This window comes from Amphibalanus amphitrite, unplaced genomic scaffold (assembly GCF_019059575.1).
Source record: "Amphibalanus amphitrite isolate SeventyFive unplaced genomic scaffold, NRLGWU_Aamphi_draft 000611F_arrow, whole genome shotgun sequence".
NCBI lineage: Eukaryota > Metazoa > Arthropoda > Thecostraca > Balanomorpha > Balanidae > Amphibalanus > Amphibalanus amphitrite.
In genome coordinates, this window is record NW_024882105.1 from 134,282 (window position 1) to 155,782 (window position 21,501).

Below are 21,501 nucleotides of genomic sequence, written 5' to 3' on the forward strand. Positions count from 1 at the left end.
AGGCCATAAAGCCAGGACCCCAGTAAAATTATCAAGCAGTTGACTGTGTATTACGTTCCATCATCACACATCATTTATTGCAGATAAAGAGTCGCTCGAGAGTATCGTTCACGTCAGTTTGATCTGACACAGGACGTTGATGACGACAGTGCACGAGTTGTCGTGCCACAGGTTGTTCGTGTAGCTCGGCCAGCCCAGGTGAATACAGCTGGGGTCGCCGCCGTCCGGCTGGTTCCGATCCCAGTGAGCGTAGTCGAACGGTGAGCCATCGCTCCACACCCAGTCTCCCGCAGCCTTCCCCGAGCCGAACAGGCCCACCCAGACGGCCTTCTCGGCCCCGCTGGAGGCCACCATACCCTCCAGGAACGGGCCCGAGTCCGGGTGGACTGAGGCCAGCTGCGCGCCCCTGTGCAGCACGGCGCACGCGTGATGCGCCCGGAACCAGTTGGTCTTCTGCGGCGGGATCAGGTAGCAGCTGTCTCCGTGGCGTGCCCAGCCGGAGGGACACTCCCGGGGCTGTGACTGTCCGCCGTGCAGAGCTCTCAGCAGCCCGGTCATCCCCTCCGGGAGGTCCACAGCACGTCCCTCTGAGTCGGTGTAGTTGGCCGCCGTCCAGAGCTCCTGCTGAACCGCCTGCCGTACTCCCTCCGAACACGCCGCGGCCAGGCCGGCGACCACAGCGGCCCCCGGAGACACCGGGTGGTCGCAGGAGCAGACAGCTGTCCTGGCTAGCAGTAGCAGCAGGGCGTGCAGTACCGTCCGCTCGGTGATAGCCATAGTGCAGCGAGTCTGTCCGTGAAGTCAGCTGCCTTCTGGCCGCTGGGGAAAGACCAATGTTCGGGACACCGCCAGAGGCAGACTGGTTTGTAGAGGCCCACTGGGGCGGCTAGATATAGTACGTTGGGATTTGTTTATAGTGAGACCATCCATTCCGGATGAAAAACCCAAACATCGAGACGCATTTGGGAAATAGCGGATACGTCACTAATGTCTGGCCTCCGTCTATGAATTGGTTTCTGCGTAAAGTGACTAACACTGTGTCAGAATTTTCCAGGCATGATATAAATGAAACGGTTGTGATGCATACCTAAGATGTGCAAAATTCATGCCTGCTATATGAATGCAAATTGCATAGGCATATATTGCACCGACCTAAGAAGTTGAAAGTGATTTCAACTCCTATGCATCCATCGTACATATATACCTCATTAATATCTTTATTGATAAGGATGGATAAGGTATTTATGAAAGAATTGAAAGACGCAACTACCAATTTATAATTGGCTGAATCAATATTAATGAAACAACTGCCGCTTGTAAGGGTGCTTATACATGTATTCAATTTACCTAAGCATGAAAGTTGGGTAATACCTAAAACGATACAGGCACAATTGAATGCATCAGTAGGATGTCAACTTTTAAAATAATTCTGAAATACGATAATGGATAGCGAGCTTTATTATTTGCAGGAACGTCACGGCGCGGCGCAGCGGTCAAAACACAAATACAGACATTTATCACTGAATTGCAGGGTAGGCTCGCCTGTTGCTAAGCTATTAACTAATACCATGTGTAGAATAGCCACAACAAACACTAGTAAATGACTAGAATTTAAAGTTGAAGCAGTTCCATGAAGTTATTGCACAAACGGTGGTACGACATTTCTAAGCATGAAACATAAACTTCGCTATTCTACACACTTATGGAACGTTAGCACAATCAAGGAAGGAACCACATACTCAGGATGACGTATTTCCATCGGCAATGTGCAAATCTAGGTAGAACTACACTCTGGGACATTCAGTACAAATAACCTATCAACAAGAATCGATGCTTGAAATATTCTAACAAATACTATCTGAGATCATTTTAAGGAGATCGGTATCATTGGCATCAACACCTGATTCGACTCAGAAGAAGGTGAGCTACCACAAAACAATTTAAGGATAACGTATGTACAGATGAGGCTCTCACACAAGTCATATGAACGGAATCATTCACACTCAGCTTCCAAAGCCGTCCATCCGTTCAGACTGAGTAACCCCTGGTTCAGCATGCTACGACTCTCGCTGCGTCTCGCTCGGTTCATTTACACACTGTCTTTCCTTGCAGCCTCACTGGGGTCTGTATTCAGTCCATCGTCCCCGCTATTTATACTTGATACGTGCTGCGGCGCACGTAGCCCGTTTTGATTTAGTTTTACTCCCATGCTCCAGTAGATGCGGCTCGGTGGGTCACACCTCGTCGCTAGAGGGCGTGCCGGCCGGCGGCTGTTCTGAGATAGGTGGCGCTCCGGTCGCATAGGGCAGCTCCCCGCCAGGCGGCGCCAGCGGCGGCGCAGAGCCCGGTGTCGGCACGCCCCAGGACCAGAAGCCCAGTTCGCTGCCGTCATTCACGTTTGGTACTGGAGCATAGGAGCAGACAAGTTTGGGTGATGGCTGGAGTTCATCCGAAGCGCGGAGAGCGATTTGTTGTACCACTCGTCCTCCATCGGCATACCTGCGAACGAACAGACAGACGGATGGCGGTCAGCGGACATAGAGGATAGACAGTGACAGAGGGTGGTCAGCGGACAGAGGGACAGTCGACAGACAGAGGGTGGGGTGGTCAGCGGACGAAGGGATAGAGGGAGAGCAGTCGGGGAGCGGAGGGAGAGCAGTCAGGGAGCGAAGGGACAGACGACGGACGGTCAGCGGACGAATTGACTTAACCCTCGCCAGGCGAGGGCCTTTTCCATAACACGGACGGCGAGGGGGGGGGGGTTGGTACGACCCCCCTCGCGATTGGCTCCTATGGCACTTAGAAACGCCAAATTTACAGGGTAGGTGGGTCCATAGGAGATCTCGCCCCTGTGAAAGGTTGGTGACTAAGTCAATATTTAGGGGGGTTTTGGGGGGTATGAGTGCAAAAAATTTGCTAAAACATGTCAAAAGTTTGTCACTTATAACTTTTTACCTAGTAGATAGAGCAAAAATGAAAGCACCAGTGAACTTAGGACGTCCGTGCGCATCGAATGATATACTTTGTTACCAATTTTAGTGAACTCTGGAATTCAGTGGCCGCTAAGCTAGTCCAATTTTACCCTGACCTTGTACCGGTTTTTGTGACCTGGTGACCTGACCTGAAAAGACTGGGACTTCAAATTTTCAGGAAAGGTGCGAAAATGTTGCCCCAGAGGGTATGCCAAATTTGGCGGCTCTACGCGCTTTTTACGTTATTTGCGAAAAACCTAAGGGGGGTTGCATCAACCCCCCCTCGCCGGGCGAGGGTTAACTTAGGACACACGAGGAGGGTAGTCACGGAATGACAAGCGCCGGCTGGATGCTCATTGAGAAACTAATGTGCAAACAGTCTACAGGCAAGACCACACTGCACAGGTCATCTCAGGTCACCTCTCATTCTCATCAAAAAGGTCACTGATCGTATGCCATGTATGCCACCTGGCGTGTGCACTGTCTGTACTTCATTACAGATGATTCAATGCATGCATGATTATGCAAGCTCCTCATTACAGACGATAATCTGAGCTCGTGAGTTGGCTAATTAGCAGTTCCTGACTTTTGAGCAAGTGCATCGTTCGAGTGTGCGGACCGAGCGCCGCTCGCCGAGGGCACCCACCATCTCTCACCCATATCGTTGCGCACGGCGGCCATGTTGTGTGAGGCGTGTCCCATTGCGAACGGCTGCGCCATGGCCGGGTAGGAGGCGGCGCCCATCTGCGGGTAGCGGTTCATCGTGTTGAAGCCCTGGTGCGCTGTGGGGTAGTGCTGGTAGCCGCGGCTCGACGGCGGGTAGATGTTCCGCATCAGTGCAGTGTTGCACGGTCCGAGCGCGGTAGGCGCCAGCGCCTTGTGCAGCTGCTTCTCCTGTTTTCGGTACTTGGCACGACGATTCTGGAACCACACCTGAGGACGCGACAATGAGAGTTTTATTACATGAAGTTAAAAAGGTTGGAGAACGGCTAGAACGATAAGAGAACAAGTGAACGGTTAAAACGATGAGGTGACAGCACGGTGCCAAAAAGCTAAAATTTTTCATTTGGGCCCTGACCCGGTATCCCCCATTAGGGGAAGCGGGGGGAGCACCGCCACCTTAAGCATTTCTGCTCACCGAGCTGATATGCGTAGTAAAAACGAAGCTCTTTTGCACTCATGTGAAAGTAGGGATGTTTTCCTACATGTTGGCAAAGTTTCCAGCACTCCATTATAAAATTTCACTACTTTACAGACGTCGAAAACAAGTCCTGCATTTTTCGTCCTCCAAAAATGTGCGGGTAGCACCGCCACCGATGGTGGTGTTATCCACAGATCGGCCTTACGGTGACAGACGCCCTTGGTAGCGTTACTGCTGTCTGAAATAGTAACTCATACTCATATAAGACACACAAGAGTTGGTTGTTAGTTTGTCACAGATCAGACTGTTTGGTGCGGACAATATGCATACACAGCCTGGCAAATTCACGTTTATTTCGAAACATCCAGTGAAGTCGAACGTGAGGTTAAAAAACAGACGACGTTTGCGGCCTAACTAAAGCTCTTCTCCGAGCTGAGTGAGTCATCATTGCGGCTTTATCCATTTTGCCACCCCTTGGGGTAGCACCGCCGAGCATGGCGGTGTTAGGTACCCCACACACAGTCATGGGCCGACAAAGCCCCGACGGGAAAACAAGCCGGGACGCGATTCTTCTGTAATTCCTTTCTCAACGAAGAGCACTTCATGCCCTCAAATTTAACGTAAAAATCGAGGTATTTTGACTTGAAATGACCACTTACTTGGTGCTACAACATGCCAAATGGTTACAACGATGGTTAGTAATTCACAAAATGGGCAATTGCGATCTTAAAATCAAATAAATCTTAGCGAGACCTACCTCACGTGGCGCCCCGCTTCCGTTTGGACACCGAAATGGCAAGTGTTTACATTTACAATTCAGAGTTTTGCCGATAGAGGGGATGGCGGTGCTGCCCACATGGCGGTGCTACCCCCGCTTCCCCTATTGCATTGGTGTCGTATCGGATTGTTCTGAAACCAGCTTGCGAAAACGGGTTTCTCTGCCTGCCCGCTTCAACTCTAACCTGTGATTATATGTGTATCACGACCATAACTCCTTCAAAAGATACACTTAGGTGCGATTCAATGCAACTTTCTAGCTGCACATCACATTTTCAATTACAAACTAATAAGGCTATGTGCCTACCCTACCCATATAAGTAAGGGATTATTTTTTGACCTCAGCAACTCATGCGACGTGTAGATGTCTCGTTTTCTTTTTGTTCTTGGAATGATGGAGCATTTCTTAAACGTTTTAAAGGTAGTGTGCCAGCTTTCCTGGACTGTCACTACCTATATGGAGTTAATGACCCGGATAAGGAGAACCGGATTTTTAGAACTTATCCATACCTTCAAAACTCATGGAAACGTCTTAAATTCTTCAAATTTTGAGTACCCCAGTGCGAAATTCGCCCCGACGGGTTGTCGGTCGTACCCCAACCACATTTCACACCACTATGAACAATAAATGCACACACTAAAATCGCTATTACCGATAGGCTCATCCAATCAAGTTTCGATAAACCCGTTCATCATCATCTCCTGCGGTTTCGAACACGCCTGTTAGGTGGCTTCTGCTCATACTTTGTGGTGCTGTGGTGGTGCGTCGGGCCGCGCGTTCTGACTTCGGCCAAGAAAAATGCGTCAGCTGATCATTGTCATTTCTGCCACTTTCGTGTGGTGAGATGGGGTCATAACTTAAGAGACGGCTGTTTCATATCAATTATTTTACATAAAATCATATTTCAAACCATAAATTAATGCTCGACAGCCAAATTAAAGAAACAATACCAATACAGGCTTACAGTTAAGTTCGACATTGTGTTGTCTACGATGAGACAGCTGATAACTCATTCCCGTACGTCGTAACTCTATAATGACCTTTGATTATTGTCACATGTGCGCCGCATTCGCGATTGTTGCCGACGCCTGTTTGCAGGTCAACCCACTACAGTTGTTATACATATCGAAAAACCGATGAACTTTTAGGCGAAAAAAAAAACACTATTCCAGGCCCATTTTTGATTTTTTTTGCGATATTAGGTAAAAACAGAAGCTTCTTATCCTAGGAAAAATAAAATGAGAAATCATTGGAAGGTGGCACACTCCCTTTAAATGTAAATATCGCAATTTGTAATGGGTAGGAGTAATGTTTCATGGTATAATATTCGCCCGAGGTGCGTTTTTCTACACCCCTTTATCACTGACTTCATGTAAATCTCAGCAGCAAATGAGGCAAATGACTGCACACATGCTCCACCTTTTTTGCTCTCCATGTATCGGCGAGTGCCTGTCGGACGTGTATTTCTGTTTTGCGGGGCGCCGACGCCACTGGACGCCACAGTCGGTAACGAGCCGACGCGAGCCAATTACGCCTGCCGGTGTCCACGCTAAGTGAATTTGGAGCGGGCCACGAGACGGCGCGCTGCTGACGTCAGCCGCCTTTCTGGCCGATCAATACGCGCTGATTGGAGGAGAGGTCGGCCGGGCCGCTCGCGGAGGAAAGCCGCCCTGTCCGGCCGCCCGGAGACGAAAGACGCCGCCAGCCGCCGACTTTGCCGCACCGCCAGGGAGACGACTGCCTTCATCAATTCAACACTATAGCGTCCCTGTCATTCTGAAGAAAATAACAACCACTATGGACTAGGGCTGTTGAAATGGGCACGGTGGTGGATTCAGGATTGGCTTGTTTATGCCGTTCTCCTGTGCCATATTTGTTCTACGTTTTATCTTATTTATTCAGCTTTATAAATGACTTCTTCACGGAAAATAGCAAAAAGTTCAAGGTATGTGAAGCAATAAGCCAAGCACGTGGGTGAAAATTGGTTATAAAGGACATAAAATGACACAACCAGGCGGTGGGGGGGCATTTTTTTGCCCCCCCCCCCTTTAGTTTTTTCGATATATCTCGAGAACCGCTGCGCCGATCGTCACCAAACTTTCAGTACCCTCCCGGGAGTAGCTAGCGCACATGGTGACCAAAAATTTTTCCAAAGACTATGATAGGTTGGCCGCTAATGACGTCAGAGTGACGTCAATTCTGCCATTTTCGACCCAAAAAAAGGTTTCGCGGGAAGAACTGTCAGGCCTACAGCTTTAGAGATACAGAAAAATGTTTCAGACATAAAAGGTGTGGAATCAAAAGGGCTACAAAACTGCTATTTCGGTTTTTCGAATTTTTTGGATTGTGACCCCCAAAAATAAAAAAATAGATTTTTTGAATATAATAGCCGAAAAATCCAAAAAGTTTTTTAAATTTCGAAAAAAACAGGATATATGTGATAGTCCCTACCGCCTTCTATCTACATACCAAATTTGAGATCGATACCTCTTTTTTTGGCCAAGTTATAGCGAAAAAACTGTTCAAAATTGATGACGTCAAATTTTCAAACTTCATTTTTAGCAATTCTAGACCTCGTAGCGCAAAACAAAGACCACCATTAGACTCCCCGTGACGAGCTGCATCGAATCAATACCCACTTTATGCAAAAATATCAACTTTAAAATTTGACCTTTTTTGACCTGACCTTGACCTGACCCCCACCAGAAAGTGACCTAAACCGTACCTGATGGTCTTATAACAAACACCATTGAGTTGGAAATGAAAAACTGGCCATAAAACATGCATCGCAAAACCTTAGTAAAGTTGGGTTCATGTGGTGGACCTTGGTGACCTTTGGTGACCTGACCTGTGACCTGACCTGGTATGACCAGTGACCTCTAGTAGCAACATATGTACTAGACAACTGACGCCCTATCGCTGATTTTCGACAAAATGCGTTTTACTCGGTGTTACAGCGCTTTCCCTAGAAGCCCCGTGAACGGTGAAACATTTTATCTTTGACCTGACCTGTGACGTCATCGGTGACCGCGAGGTCAATGAAATTCGGTTTCCCTCGACAAATTTGACAAGGCTATCGAACACCGTTTGAATTTTCCGGATGCGTCCAGTATCCGTCCGTCCAGTAGTTTCGGAGATACGGGGGGGGGGGGGGGCAAAAAAATGTCCCCCCCCCCACCGCGCGGAAGGTGGCCGGGAGGCCCACCGCCTGCCGGGTTAAATGCCACCGTCAAATTACCGAGTGCGTCATAGCCTCACCTGAATGCGCGCCTCGTTCAGTTTGGTCGTCCTCGCGAGCTCCTCCCGGCAGTAGATGTCCGGGTAGTGAGATTTGGCGAACGCTGCCTCCAACTGCTGTAGTTGTTCCTGGGAAAGAATAATAGAATGCTGAGGAGCCGCCACGGTGCCAGAAGCCAATAAGCAAATCAATATATTAACTGAAAAAATATGTGTCCGTTATTTATGCATATTGTCGATACCACGGCACAAACTGAACCATAATTGGTTGAGGTGTTTGGTTATGCTGTTTTTTTTTTCTTACTACAGTGTCCTACCAAGAAAAAATGCCCTCATTGAATCTAATCAGACAAGTTTTTTATTTTGCAGGTAAATGTATTTTTTTCGGCGGCAACGTAGTTCAGTAATCTCAAGGATTGATGCTTAACAAAATGCGCCAGGCGCCAAACATACCATCTTTGCTTGAAAATCCAGCACGTAGTCTCGATTCAAAGGCTTGACGGATGCTCTTTCTGATTTAGTTGCCTGTTTAGACGGTGATTGAGTGGCTTTTGGTATATGACTAAAACTGGAAGACATCAAAGAGTAAAAACGTCACCTACTGAGAAGTCATGCTGTGTATGTATGTGTGTATTTTTTTTTATTCAGCTTTTATTCAACACAGTCCTCGACATGGTGCGGGCCTGTCACTGCGTTTTGTCAACTGTTAAGAAAAGGTAAGGGTAAATCACAAAAGCGCTCAAACACACATCGCAATTAACAGAAGTAAGATCACGTGTCGTCATTTTCCAAGAGCTGGCAGGCCTTCACATCGGCCTTAGATTTTAGAACCAGCAGCCGAATGTTCAATGCCAATGACGTTCAGGAGCTCCACGCCTCGGTAAAATAGACGACGCCGTCCCGCCTCAGTGCAAATGCGAGGTGAGATTCGCTGGTCAGCGATTCGCGTGCAGTGCACGTGCACTTGGTTGGTGGGCGGGCTGATTGTTCGGGGCGGGCAATGCTTTCAGGTAAGCCGCATGCCAAAATATTACCAACGGCGCAGGTAAGCAGTGTGGAGAGCGATCAACTGTTGTGCAATCAGCCAGCCAAGCTGCTTTCTCGCATGTGATATACGGTCAAATCGACGCCTACCTGTTACTACTCGGCCTGTTACTACGTCGCATGGAACCCTGTTGCATGAAGCCCTACGATCAACATGTATCGTTCTTGCAGTGCCTCTGCTTTTCCCTTTTCTCGAACAAGACATTTATCAAGCAGCTTCGGTCACAGGAAATCAGCACTCCTGGTCCTTCGTATTCTGTACATACAGTACCTACCTACATAGCTACATATGTGGAAGAGACGTCACAAAACGTGAGCTCATTAAACACCAGCTCACTGCTACTTCTGCTCACTCCTCATTGTTTCAAATCAGTCACCGCTCCGGACCGGTTTGACTCTTAGGTCATGGCAAGACGCTGCTGAAAGTATATACATATCTAACTTCCGGTTGCAAGGCAAAAATTAGTTTGTGGATAAATTTGGCTTGCTTTTCAGGGCATTCTCTTGACATCTTGCCGGAAAAAGCGCATGGACGGTGCGCTGACTGACGCCGAATAGGCACACTCGCCTAAAATGGTCTCGGAAACAGGTCACGGGTCAAAAGTAGTTAAAGTCAGGGCCAAGAAATCTCCAGGGTAAGTGACATGTGTATAGTCGACTACAGAATGATGTTCCACTTTTCACAGGCAATTACTTGCCTGGAATGGTAGGCTGTGCCGCATCACACGGGCTGAGTTCACAAATTATAGCTTTGTCCCAATGCTCACAATCGACACGCTGAATTGCGTGATAAACGGCACAACTTAGCGCTCCGGTCAACTGATAGCTTCTGAGGAGTGGAACGTCATTCTGTAGTCGACTATACAGTTCATCAACTGGAGGATACTGTAACTTTCGTTGTGATCTGCCGCTTTTAACGCGAGTTATTCGGGAAAAAAAACGAACGGGTGTCTGTCCATCCGGCCTCCCTGTATAGTTACGTGGAAGTGTTAACCCTCGCCCGCACATGCCATTTTCCCATCCTAGAACGCACATGGGGGGGTTGCCACCCCCCCCCCCGCGCCATTTCGTTCCTGTTTGAGATAGAGCTTAGCGGTAAAGACCAAAAATATTTTTTGGGAAGAGACGAATCCAATGATACCCAGTTTTACCTTCTCAGGTCAGTCATTGACCTTCCAGGTCAGGTCAAACTAAAAAATGTTGCTGTTTTGGGTCACCGTTGGATATCAAGTGCGCTGCCTATCATATACCGATGACGATGCTGTTTTCTGGTGCCAAGCCATCTAGAACCTCTTTGTCACACTACCCGACCAGATTTTTGCTGCTGAGGTCATTTCAGGTCAAGTTAGGTCAAGGTCAATTATATGTGTTTGTATGTCTGTGTGTGTCTGTGTGTATACTGATGTGTGCACCGATTGTCTTAGTGTCCATATTACATGAAATCATGATCTGAGAAGCTTTTACCAAAAATGCAGTCAAAAAACTTCACAAAAAGTAAATTCAGCTTGCCTAAAACGCAATTATCTTAGATGACCTAAGTTGACCTTGACCCTGACCTTGACACCTGTACATCGTCGAACAACATGTTCCATGATAGGTGGGAGGTAAGACTGGCAAAAAAGGCCGAAATCAAGGTGTCAAAAGCTCACAAGGCCCATAGCCAACGCAAGATGTTGAGAATTGGCCATTTGGGTCATGACATGACCTGAAAAACAGGGTCATATCTCCGAAACTAAAAACTACAGAAACTTGAAATTTTCAGTGGACGTCGATAAAGGACAGAGGAGCAGCTATACGAAAAATCAGCCTTCTAGCTCTTAAAATGTTGAGTGCAGAGCAGAAAGACTACCTCGGGGGGGGGGGGGTGGCAACCCCCCCCCCATGTGCGGGCGAGGGTTATTAAACAATGCTTGTACTTCGGAAGCTCCGACCGGAAACAATTATCCGGGGGTTTCTGTCTAAATGTAGACTTTAACATCTAATGTACAGTCTGTCTTAAAAGTACCGCGCAAAGTGACGGTGGATCCATCAAGCCTGACCGATGAAGGACTGCTAAATTTGAGTCACCCCGAAGCAATGGACTTCCTCGTCCCTTCCCCAGGTCAATTGGTTCGTTGACTTTCAAATTATAGCAGGCCCTTCCTCGGCCAGGCATGATGGATCCACCGTCACTTTGCGCGGTACTTTTAACCCTCGCCCGTATTGGTGTTTTTCCAGCCGCGAACGTATAAGGGGGGGGGTCCGTTGGACCCCCCCCCCCCCTTGCCGTTTCGCCCCTGATCAAGCTAGAGCTTCGCGGAAAAAACGAGCGTGTTGCCCGTGACGAGAGGAAGCCGATGATACCCAATTTTAAGGTTCTAGGTCATTGGTTGACCTTGCAGGTCAGGTCAATGACCCCACAGGCGGGAAAATCGGGACCTGTTAGAACGTCGTAAAGTGTGGCTGCTATGGGGTTTTTCGGGGTGCTGATCACGAATATCATGTTAGTTTTGATCACAGATGATGTCTTCATGTATTTAGGCCAGGTCGGGTCAGGTCAGGTCAGGTCAACCAGTAAGGGTATTCGTAGTAGGTGGCAACCGCCTCTGACAGCTTCTTAACATGTTACGAATGCACCAAAACTACTTCGTAAATGTTCATATGGTTGCTAAATTCGAATTCAGCTCAAAACACTGGCATAGAAACATGTAAAACTCGAAAAAGTGAACCGAGGTCATCAAAGGTCAATGACCTGACCTGACCTTCAGGTGACCTTGACACCCAGCCTAATGCATGGGGGCAACATCATATCACATGTTTGAACGCTTGAAACCACGAAAAGACTGCAAACGCGCGGCTAATGCGAGCCGACATACGCCGAATCGCGATTCCAGCGAAACATGGTCTCGAAAAGTAGGTCAGAGGTCAAAGGTCATTTGTGTCAGGGTCATGAAATTTTCAGAGTAGGTGTGAAATTGATGAACGCGAGGGTACTGAAAGTTTCGTCGCGATCGGCAGCTTTTTACGCGAGTTATTCGCGAAAAACCATGGGGGGGGGTCCGTTCGACCCCCCCCCCCTATACGGGCGAGGGTTAAAGGGACCCTCCCACCTTCAAAAAAGTTAATGAATTGGCATGAAAGTGATGTCGCTCGGTTCAGAAAGAGCAAAAACGAATATCTACCAAATTTCATCGAAAAATATTCACCGGTTTTCAAGATATTAGACTTTTACTTTTGTTTACTTTTTGGGATCTCCGCTGTTCCTAGCGACTTTATTTGAAAGTGCGGCATTTGTTGCGCGCAAAGCAGCATATACCACCGCGTGCTACAAAACGTTTTAGTCAAACATTTAACGGACGTTCGAAAGCCTGATGACGTCATCAGATTCCCGTAATGGTTAAGAGATAGGGACCACGCTGGTCCCACCCTGCAAGTAAAGGGAAGAAATTTCTTGAACACCATAAAGCTGCGGGGGTTGCGACCAGGATAAATGGTGGTTTCTGAGCCTGGCCGCAAACTTGGCTATCTCAACTCAAAACTAATGTTAAGGTGGGAGGGTCCCTTTAAGACAGACTGTACATTGTACTGTACATACATGTCACTTACATGTAACAGCTAATGTAAAACAATTTGCAAGCTATGTATAAATAGCGTCTTTCAGCTATAAGATGCACCTCAATGCAATGCAATGGGCGGCATCAACGTGTAGCCCAAACCAAATGCCGCCACTAACACAAGTCGTGCACGAATTTGCCGAAATTCCCTACAGTAATAGAATTTCGCTTTGGTATGCGTTGTGATATAGTTTTTAGTATTGACACACGCAGTGGAGGTGAATTTCGCCCACCCCTCCTGTTTTTCGTAAACAGTTAACTTACGCCGCAATCATTCCATTAGCGTCAAATTGTAAATACCTGCCTAGAATCGAACTGCGCATCTTGCCGTGAGAGCAATAAGTAAAATGGACTACAGCTATTCTGGTACCAGGGGTGTAAAGTCCAAAATTCCGACGAAGTGGCGGCGCGGCAACCGGCGCTGGCCGATTCTCGCTGCCGGCGCCGGACGGTTTCGTGCATGTTGCTCACCGCTGCTAATAGTTGATTCACGTCAAAACCTATATGAAGACTTTAAAATGTACAGACAATCTTATGGTGAAAGAAATGCGAAAATCAGCCGGTAACCTTTTGAGCTATGAGTGTGCAAACACAAAATTGTGACCGAAACGCTTCCCGCGCCACCTGTTCCCCGCCTCAACCGGAAGACATCTTACTCTAAGATAGCAATGTTCTAATTGCCATTATTATGATTGGATTATCTGGAAATTCTCAATATATACTCATGATGCATGTGCTGTCGTATAGTGCAAAAAATCGGCCAGTAACTTTTGGAGTCACGCAAGAGTATATGCATTCGTAGGTACCTATAGGATAGTGCCTGTTACCGGGCTGATGTATGAAAGGTAAGAGTTGGGTTCGATCACGTGTCTTGCTTGTGACTTGTGAGAGCGTGGTCAGCTGCCGTTTTTCACCTCTAAGAAAGCATGATGATTTCATTTCTGGTCAGCATGCAAGACGGTGGTGCTTTGGCACTGTGACTGAGCTGGGGGGCTCGGCTACTTACCTCTGAGAATCTGGTGCGGTCTGCTTACTGTATCTCACCTGTGAGAAGGTGGTGCGGTGCCGTATCTCACCTGTGAGAATCTGGTGCGGTCTGCTCACTGTATCTCACCTGTGAGAAGGTGGTGCGGTGCCGTATCTCACCTGTGAGAATCTGGTGCGGTCTGCTCACTGTATCTCACCTGTGAGAAGGTGGTGCGGTGCCGGCGGCGCGCCGGTGTCGGACAGGCCGAGGTAGTCGGGCTGTGACCGGCAGCCACGCCGCCCGCGCCCTCCTCAGTCTTCAATTTCTTAAACGCGTCGTCAGCACCTGAAACTGAACACATAAGTTTAAGAACAATGGTTTTTAAAGCACGTACAGTGTACTCGTAAGTATAAGACTGTCACTAAAGATAAACTAAATTTGTTGTCCTTTGAAGTCGTTCTTTGAAGAGTGATAACAATAAAGAGTTGAATTTAATTTGAACACCATAATCGTTCTTACAAAGGTAAGCCACTCTTTATCTCGTGTGCATATCAGAAGACCTTTTTCAAAAAGAAGTCAGGTATAGGTAGGTACCAGGGGTGTCGATTTGTGAAAATGGTTGGGGGTGCCCAGAGCTTTAACCCTCACCCGTATACATTGGGGGGGGGGGGTCGAACGAACCCCCCTCGGTTTTTCGCGAATAACTCGCGTAGAAAGCGCCCGATCACGACGAAACTTTCAGTAGTGCCCTCGTGTTGATCAATTTTCGATGGCTTCGATAGCATTCGATAGCTCTTTCAACGCTCTTTCGCCAAAGTAGTCCTCAGATTTGACCTCAGGTCATCGGCTTAGCATAAACTCTCCAGAGGGCAAAAAACTCCAGTAATAGCCACTTATGAAAAAGTTTTTTTTCTGCCATAGCTTTTTACTCGAGAAAGTCATGACATTTATTTTGCCAGCCATCATGTTCTTCTTATCAAGACGCGTCGAATAAACTATAGTTTGACCTTGAAATTTCATTTGGAAATTTAACCCCGGGTCAAGGTCAAGACCTGACCGGAAAAGGTTATGTTGCATGCAGGCATCGGTAGGATTGTGATTGCAGGATTGCAAAATCCTGATTACATTCCTTTTTGGTGGATTGCACCTGGATTTGAAATCCATTCCAAAAAACAGGATTTGATTGCGGATTGGATTGCATCATACTTCCAATTTTTGCAATCCAATCCGGATTGTGTTTGATTACTGCTTTGAAATGGTTTGTTGCGATTGAAAATTATGAGATCGGCTTCATCGGCTTAATGTACTTTGCTATCAAGGGCTTTACATCGAAACTTGAAATAATTTAAACGCTTTTAATTTAAACGCTCAAAATAATATACGCTGATGAACTACATAGGAAGGGCAAAATTACGTATTTGAGGGCGAGTTTTAAAAATATAAAACACTGGTTGGGTAGAGGTTTAAATGTGGGGGTGTTTGAGGCAAACAATATTTCCCATAAAATACCTGTGCCTTAGATAGGAATTACTCGCAAGACTAGGTACTAGAAATGGGTGATTTGGGGATGGAGGCACGGCCCTATGCCCCCCTCCCTCCCTCAGATCCACTAGTGCACATAATAATACAACAGGATTGCAAAAAAGGATTGCAGATTTGATCACAATCCAAGTGAAAAAAGGGGATTGCGGGTAGGAATGCAATCCACTTCGGCACTAGGAATGTGGATTGGGAATGCAATCCTTTCAAAAAGGATTTTACCTATGCCTGGTTGCATGTCAGTCGATCCGTTCAGTCGATCATCGCTCTAGCATGCGCCTACCAGAAGTTATTAACGAAAAACTGTTGGCTCCCTTTTGTGAAATGAGATGACCTCAGGGATATAAGGAAGGGTCACGTCATTTTCACATCGGGTGTCATTTTCCAGTTCAGTGTGTCATGTTGAATTGTTAATAGGTGTTTGGAAGTGTTCAGAATGTCGTCCGTCCAGAAAAAAACGCATTTTAATTTCCTTCCATTGACACTGATGATAGATATCGGACTTTCGTCCCCGTCTTGAGGTGAGATGTTCGTTTGTCTGGCCGCTATGTCTGCCTCGAGCGGTTGGGTATTGGTTACAACTGCCGCCTATCACCGGGGCAACCCTAGATCATTTCCCGCTGACCACAGGAGCTTTCGATAAGGTATGACGCGTACGGCGCAACGCCACCAACACCCAAGATCTTTCTATGGACCAAAGAACAACTGACGACGGCCGGAGAAGTAACTGGCCGAAATGTTGTGAAACTAACATCTCAACTCAAGACGGGAACGAAAGTCCGACAACTAACATCCGTGATACTAATGTATGTATGTATGTATGTATGTATGTATTGACACCAAAAGCCTTCCACATATGGCGTGGCGATTTAATGCCTCGTCTCAAGCATTGCGAAGAATTATCCCATGGACTTATAGCCTATAGGTAATGGGGATGTGGCAAAATTGACCTGACCTTAGGTCACCGGTATCGAAGTTTCGAGATATACATTTTGTACAAACTGTTCGCCTTATCAATCGGTGAAATTTTCAAAGCAATCAGCCACTGGGTGTTGGTATGACAGACATTGGTACTTCAATCGTTATTCGTGAAAAAACTGTCTACCTTAAGCGCCGCTATTTTGACTTGCTTACCCCGGTGACGTCATTTTTTACCTGACCTGAAAATGACCTCAGTAAAAATTGTAGACTTTGTCCGTTTGTATCCCATGCCATTTACCGCTTGTTTCTATCTTGCTTCGTTCGCTTGATATCACGGGGAGCAGGTATCCGCCCCCCGTCGGTGTGAAGTTGGCGCGGAACGCGGATCCCCGTTGGTGCGCAGGTTAAACCATGATATTTCGGACCAAAAGAATATCTCGCCACTCAAAGCAAAACTTCAGGTCTCAGGACGTCCGGAACCGAAAACCCATTGACGCGGCACGAATGCGTCGCTGGCTACCAAATGCTGCTGGCTGGTATAAATAAAGCGAAAAATTGTTTCCATTTTTTACAACGCATTCTGATGTACGGTTATCAGAGCAGGGGCGCGGGAACTACTTTCAGACTGGAGAAGGGGGGGGCACACCATAATTGAAATCAACCTAGGGTATACCCAAATCTAGTTTTCTCACCGGTTTTAGGCCACTTATTTTTCATCCCTTGGCGTTTTCATCAAAAAAGAAAACATTGGCAAAAAAGTGCGATATATTCCGTCTGAAATCTGTGGGGGCACCGCACCCACGGCCCTAGAGTTGGGGGGGGGGGGGGTAAACTGTCCCCGACTTCCCACTGCCCCCCCCCCCCCGTTCCCGCACCTATGAATTAGAGAAAACAATGCGTTCAAAGAATCGTAACAGTGATGCCAGTACCAACTTTGGTTGGGGGTGCCCAGAGCCCCTTGGGGGGTGCCCAACTCAGCATTGGGGGTGCCCGGGCACCCCCAAAAGTATACAAATCGACACCTATGGTAGGTACCCGTTAAGTACAGCTTCAAAGGCGCCCCAATATTCTTTGTTTGCTATCGTGAACACTTACAGCATGCTCAAGGGAGTAGCGGCAATTACGGCCACTCACGGCAAAATGATATGAGATGTATCCATCCAATGTACTCCAAATTATTGAGAGCACTACTGCGAGCGCAGCGAGCGAGCAAGTTTGACTGTGGTTTAACGGAATAAAAACATCAGTACAAGCGGCCCGACCCGGCCCCGTGACACTTTTGAGCGGCTTCTATAAATGTCTCGGCAGCCTCTTTGCCGGTCGGCAAGCGGTCTGCTGCATCAGAAAGATCCATCTCATGAATCATGAATTCAGCTACGTTTGATGCATTTGGGCTGCCACCACTGCACGTGCCACGTTTAAATTGAAGAGGTGTCAATTTTATTCCAATGACACTGATTCGACAATTACCGGACCATCTGCGCCGATGCCATTGAAACTTGACATATAACATATGCTACATAGGTATGTAGGCACCCACCAGGCAACGCATTTCCAATATACAAAGATTAGGGTGCTACTGCACGCGCGCACGTTCAGGGGTCGTTTCGGAAACGACTGGGCCGATCGCGCTCAATTTTGGTACACCGTTAGAAGCCGATTGCTCGGTGCGGACAAAAGTCAGTTGGGACCCAGTTTGCACTCTCACATAGTCAGGGCTCAACCTCGCGCTCGCTCGTTTGTCGCCCCAAAGGCGTCGTACCGGGGGTATTTTGTTAGCGATTTTTATCTTTCTAGTGGTGGTTTTGATGCTATTAGCCATTTTCACGGCGGGTTATCTGGCAAACGCACCAAATTTGACCAAATTTTCACCAAATGCCTTTTACAATAAATATTTTCATATTAAAGATTTATTTGTGTTTAATCGAAAATGATGTCTGATAAGTACCTAATGTGAAAATCAGTTATGCAAGTAACTAGTAACTAGCTGATAATTACTAAGAAACACAAGCCGGTTTCAAGACCGGTATCTGGTACCTACACATTTGGTGTACAATAAGGTGCAAATTTGGTGAAAATTTGGTCAAATTAGATTCATTGCGTTTCTATTTTTTCCATTGTCAGTTTGGGCTGCACAGTTGCTAAAATGCCTGATTTTTCAAATTACCAGACATTATTTTCGAGCACTTAAATACATTCATGCTCTGAAAATCTGAAGATATATGTTGTAAAAGAAAGTTGGTGCACATTTGGTCAAGTTTGGTGCATTCGCCAAATAGCTCGCCTTGAAAACGGTTACAAGGAGTCTAATTTGACCAAATCTGCACGAAATCAGCACCAAATGTGCACCAAATATTACAAGATAGCCGTCGTGATAACGGTTATTATGTTTCAGGGAGTTTGAGAAATCCGTGAGTTTACAAACTCCCTAGTGAGCTCGCACTCACTGACGGGTCAGGGAGTTTGAGAAATTCCAAAGCGATTGGGACAAAACAAATGGTGTAGTATGTGGGCGGCATACGTGCCGTCCGTGATGTTAAAACAGAGGCGGCTAGTCGTAGGGTCTATATAACCGTCGCACGCTGACAAAAAGCTTACAGATCATATGCACACCATAAATACGTACTTTTGATATTAAACTGTTCAGTGATGTAGCCCAAACATGGACCGCCGCTTCATTTAGTCACACATTTATTTAGTTCACGTCCCAATCATAGATACGTTCCACACAGGTGTTCGACACGTGTGCCTATGCTTAAGCATAAATGACCAACTGAGCTGTTTCTACTTTGATATATTGAGCCTGACTCTGAAATAGCCACACTTGTGTGGAACGGATCTAATTGGGCCGTAAACTAAATAATTGTATGACTAAATTATGCGGCGGTACATGTTTGGGCTAGATCACTGAACAGTTCAAAATTAAAGGAATGGTGTGCATTTGATCTGCAAGCTTTTTGTCAGCGTGCGACGGTTAAATTCGCTCTGCATCCAGCCACCTTTGTTTTAACATCACGGACGGCACGTATGCCACCCACATGCTGCACACTTGCTTTTACTTGTCCCAATCGCTCTGGAATTTCTCAAACTCCCTGACCCGTCAGTGAGTTTGCAAACTCACTAGGCAGCAAACTAACTGATTTCTCAAACTCCCTGTAACAAATGTATGTAATAAATTAACCACCATTTAGAATTATATTTAGTTTTTCATAGCTCACTCTTAGAAAATCGGATATCTTTCCGCGCGTGTTCCAGAAAACCCACTGGGAAAAGATATTGCTTTTTCACTCAGAGCCATCAAGAATCCTCAATGCCTTTCGCTCTTTCATACTGTCATTTAAAAATTATATTTTATCGCACGATCCGCTACTCGCAGGAATAATAGCTAATTTCATAGTAATTTCATGTTTTCTAGATATTATAGTACATCTTAATTACCTGTGTGGTAATGTCAGGTCCTAACTTCTTGTATTTTATTTCAAACATTGCGTTGTGATCTTGTCATTTTAATTTGTGTTTGTGATACGGAAATGATGCAATAAATTACACACTTTTTCTTACAATAAATGTGCTTTCTCATGATGAGTGAAACACGCTATTGAACTATATATGTAACTAAATAAGCAGGTTTAAAAATTAATATAGAAACATGAAAACCATCTAATAATTGTTCTAATTTCACAATACCAGGTGCATTGCATGATGTGACGGCGGTAACGTTTACGATAGAAATACCTTATCATTGTAATCGTTTGTAATCATAAATAAATTTATATAAGGAGCGAAGGCAGAACTATCTAAAATGACACCCAAACGATAGCTTCTGAGTGCACCTTGCAGTTTAATCAATTTTGAGTAACAATAGACAAATGTATATATTGAGACGGGTTACACAGCACATTCGGGTGGACGCGTTTCGTCTAAATGACTTTATCGACACCCTCTCGGAAATTAAAACAATACAAACACAAACACTGTTTGTATTGTTTTAATTTCCGAGAGGGTGTCGATAAAGTCATTTAGACGAAACGCGTCCACCCGAATGTGCTGTGTAACCCGTCTCAATATATTAATCAATTTTGTTGTCAATCAAAATCCGCATCCCGCACTCGCTCAATTTTACCATGTTCACAATCGTTTTCAGTGCAATCTATAAATGCACTGCTGTTTGTATGCCTGCGCTAGCCGTTGACCCTGAAAGATAGTATTATAGGATGCCTGAGAAACATCTAAGCACATTGAGTTAAACTAACTTTATTCCAAAGTTACGTCTCTGAAAGTCCTTGCTTTGTGTTCAATTCGATGAGTTCAATATTTCATTCATTAGTGTAACTTCGTTGCCATCATTTCTGATAGAGTAATCAAGTTTGCCTTTGCTTCAGATCAAATCTTCCAGTTCATAATTGAATATCGTTAGTCGGTAACCCAACACTGTCAATGGAATTACCTGCGTGCCACCCGACCGGCCTACCTCACACGGTATTGTTTCAGTAAACTAACTCGGTAACAAGAATAATGAATCGAGTTACCTTGTCCTGCGAGCGAGTGAAATTGCAATGCGGCTGGTGGGTGGCGGCGTGCGGCGGCGGCGGCCGCGACACTCGCTCACCTGCATGGTCCGGGTGCGGCCGCAGTGCGCTGTCCAGGCCGTACAGGCCCGTGAAGTCCTCCACCTTTCGCTTGTCCCGCTCGTCGTCCAGGCCCGGCGGCCGGACCTGGTAGCCGTCCATGGCGGCCGCGGCGGCGCCCAACCAGCCGACCCGGCGCGCAAATCACGTTTGTGGCATTAATGCTGCGGTCGGCTTCGCTCAGCGTCGCGCGACATATGATGAGGCGACCAATGGTGACTAATGATGTTAGAATGAGAGATAGAGTTTTATAGATCGGCGCTGGCGGCGCGGTCGGCACGCCGCCGCCGTCCGGCGCGCAGCCTGCGCTCAGAGACGATTGCCGCAAATCTGGCGCCCAAGTGTTGCAATGCGAACCAATCAGATTAGCGTTCCTCGGTGGGGTCACCGTCGGCCGGCGCTGGCCGGAGTCGGCGGCCGCTGATTGGTCGAGACACGCCGAGGACTTCCAATATGGCGGCGCCGACGATCAATAGTGGGGGACGCGCCCGCGGGGGACCGGTACCGGCGGCAGAGACAGGCGGCACGGCAGGCCCAACAGCGAGACGACAGCCGTACTGACAGCGCTGGGTGGCAGGACAAAAGCTCAGAACTGATAATCATTTGCCTTATTTATTGGTAGGTACATTTTTATTATACGATAAAGTATGTTAAGGAGAGCCAAGGTTAAGGTAATTCACG

The 21,501-nt window shown here is 46.8% G+C and overlaps 2 protein-coding genes across 3 annotated transcripts; both read right to left on the bottom strand.

Moving 5' to 3' along the window:
* Positions 1-108: 108 nt before the first annotated feature.
* LOC122363237 (C-type lectin lectoxin-Enh4-like) lies at positions 109-777 on the bottom strand. Its single transcript, XM_043332250.1, has one exon. It carries the CDS (start codon positions 775-777, stop codon positions 109-111), a length of 669 nt encoding a protein of 222 aa, XP_043188185.1.
* A 540-nt stretch (positions 778-1,317) lies between these two features.
* LOC122363235 (homeobox protein unc-42-like) lies at positions 1,318-21,099 on the bottom strand. 2 transcript variants are annotated; one of them, XM_043332247.1, is made up of 5 exons: positions 20,802-21,099; positions 13,950-14,083; positions 8,150-8,257; positions 3,629-3,905; positions 1,318-2,499 (listed from the first exon to the last, which is right to left on the bottom strand). In XM_043332247.1, exons 1-5 carry the CDS (start codon positions 20,920-20,922, stop codon positions 2,393-2,395), a joined length of 747 nt encoding a protein of 248 aa, XP_043188182.1. In that variant the 5' UTR covers positions 20,923-21,099; the 3' UTR covers positions 1,318-2,392. The 2 variants fall into 2 exon arrangements, with proteins under 2 accessions (XP_043188182.1, XP_043188181.1); XM_043332246.1 differs by having other exon boundaries at positions 1,362-2,499; positions 3,619-3,905; positions 20,802-21,096.
* Positions 21,100-21,501: the final 402 nt, after the last annotated feature.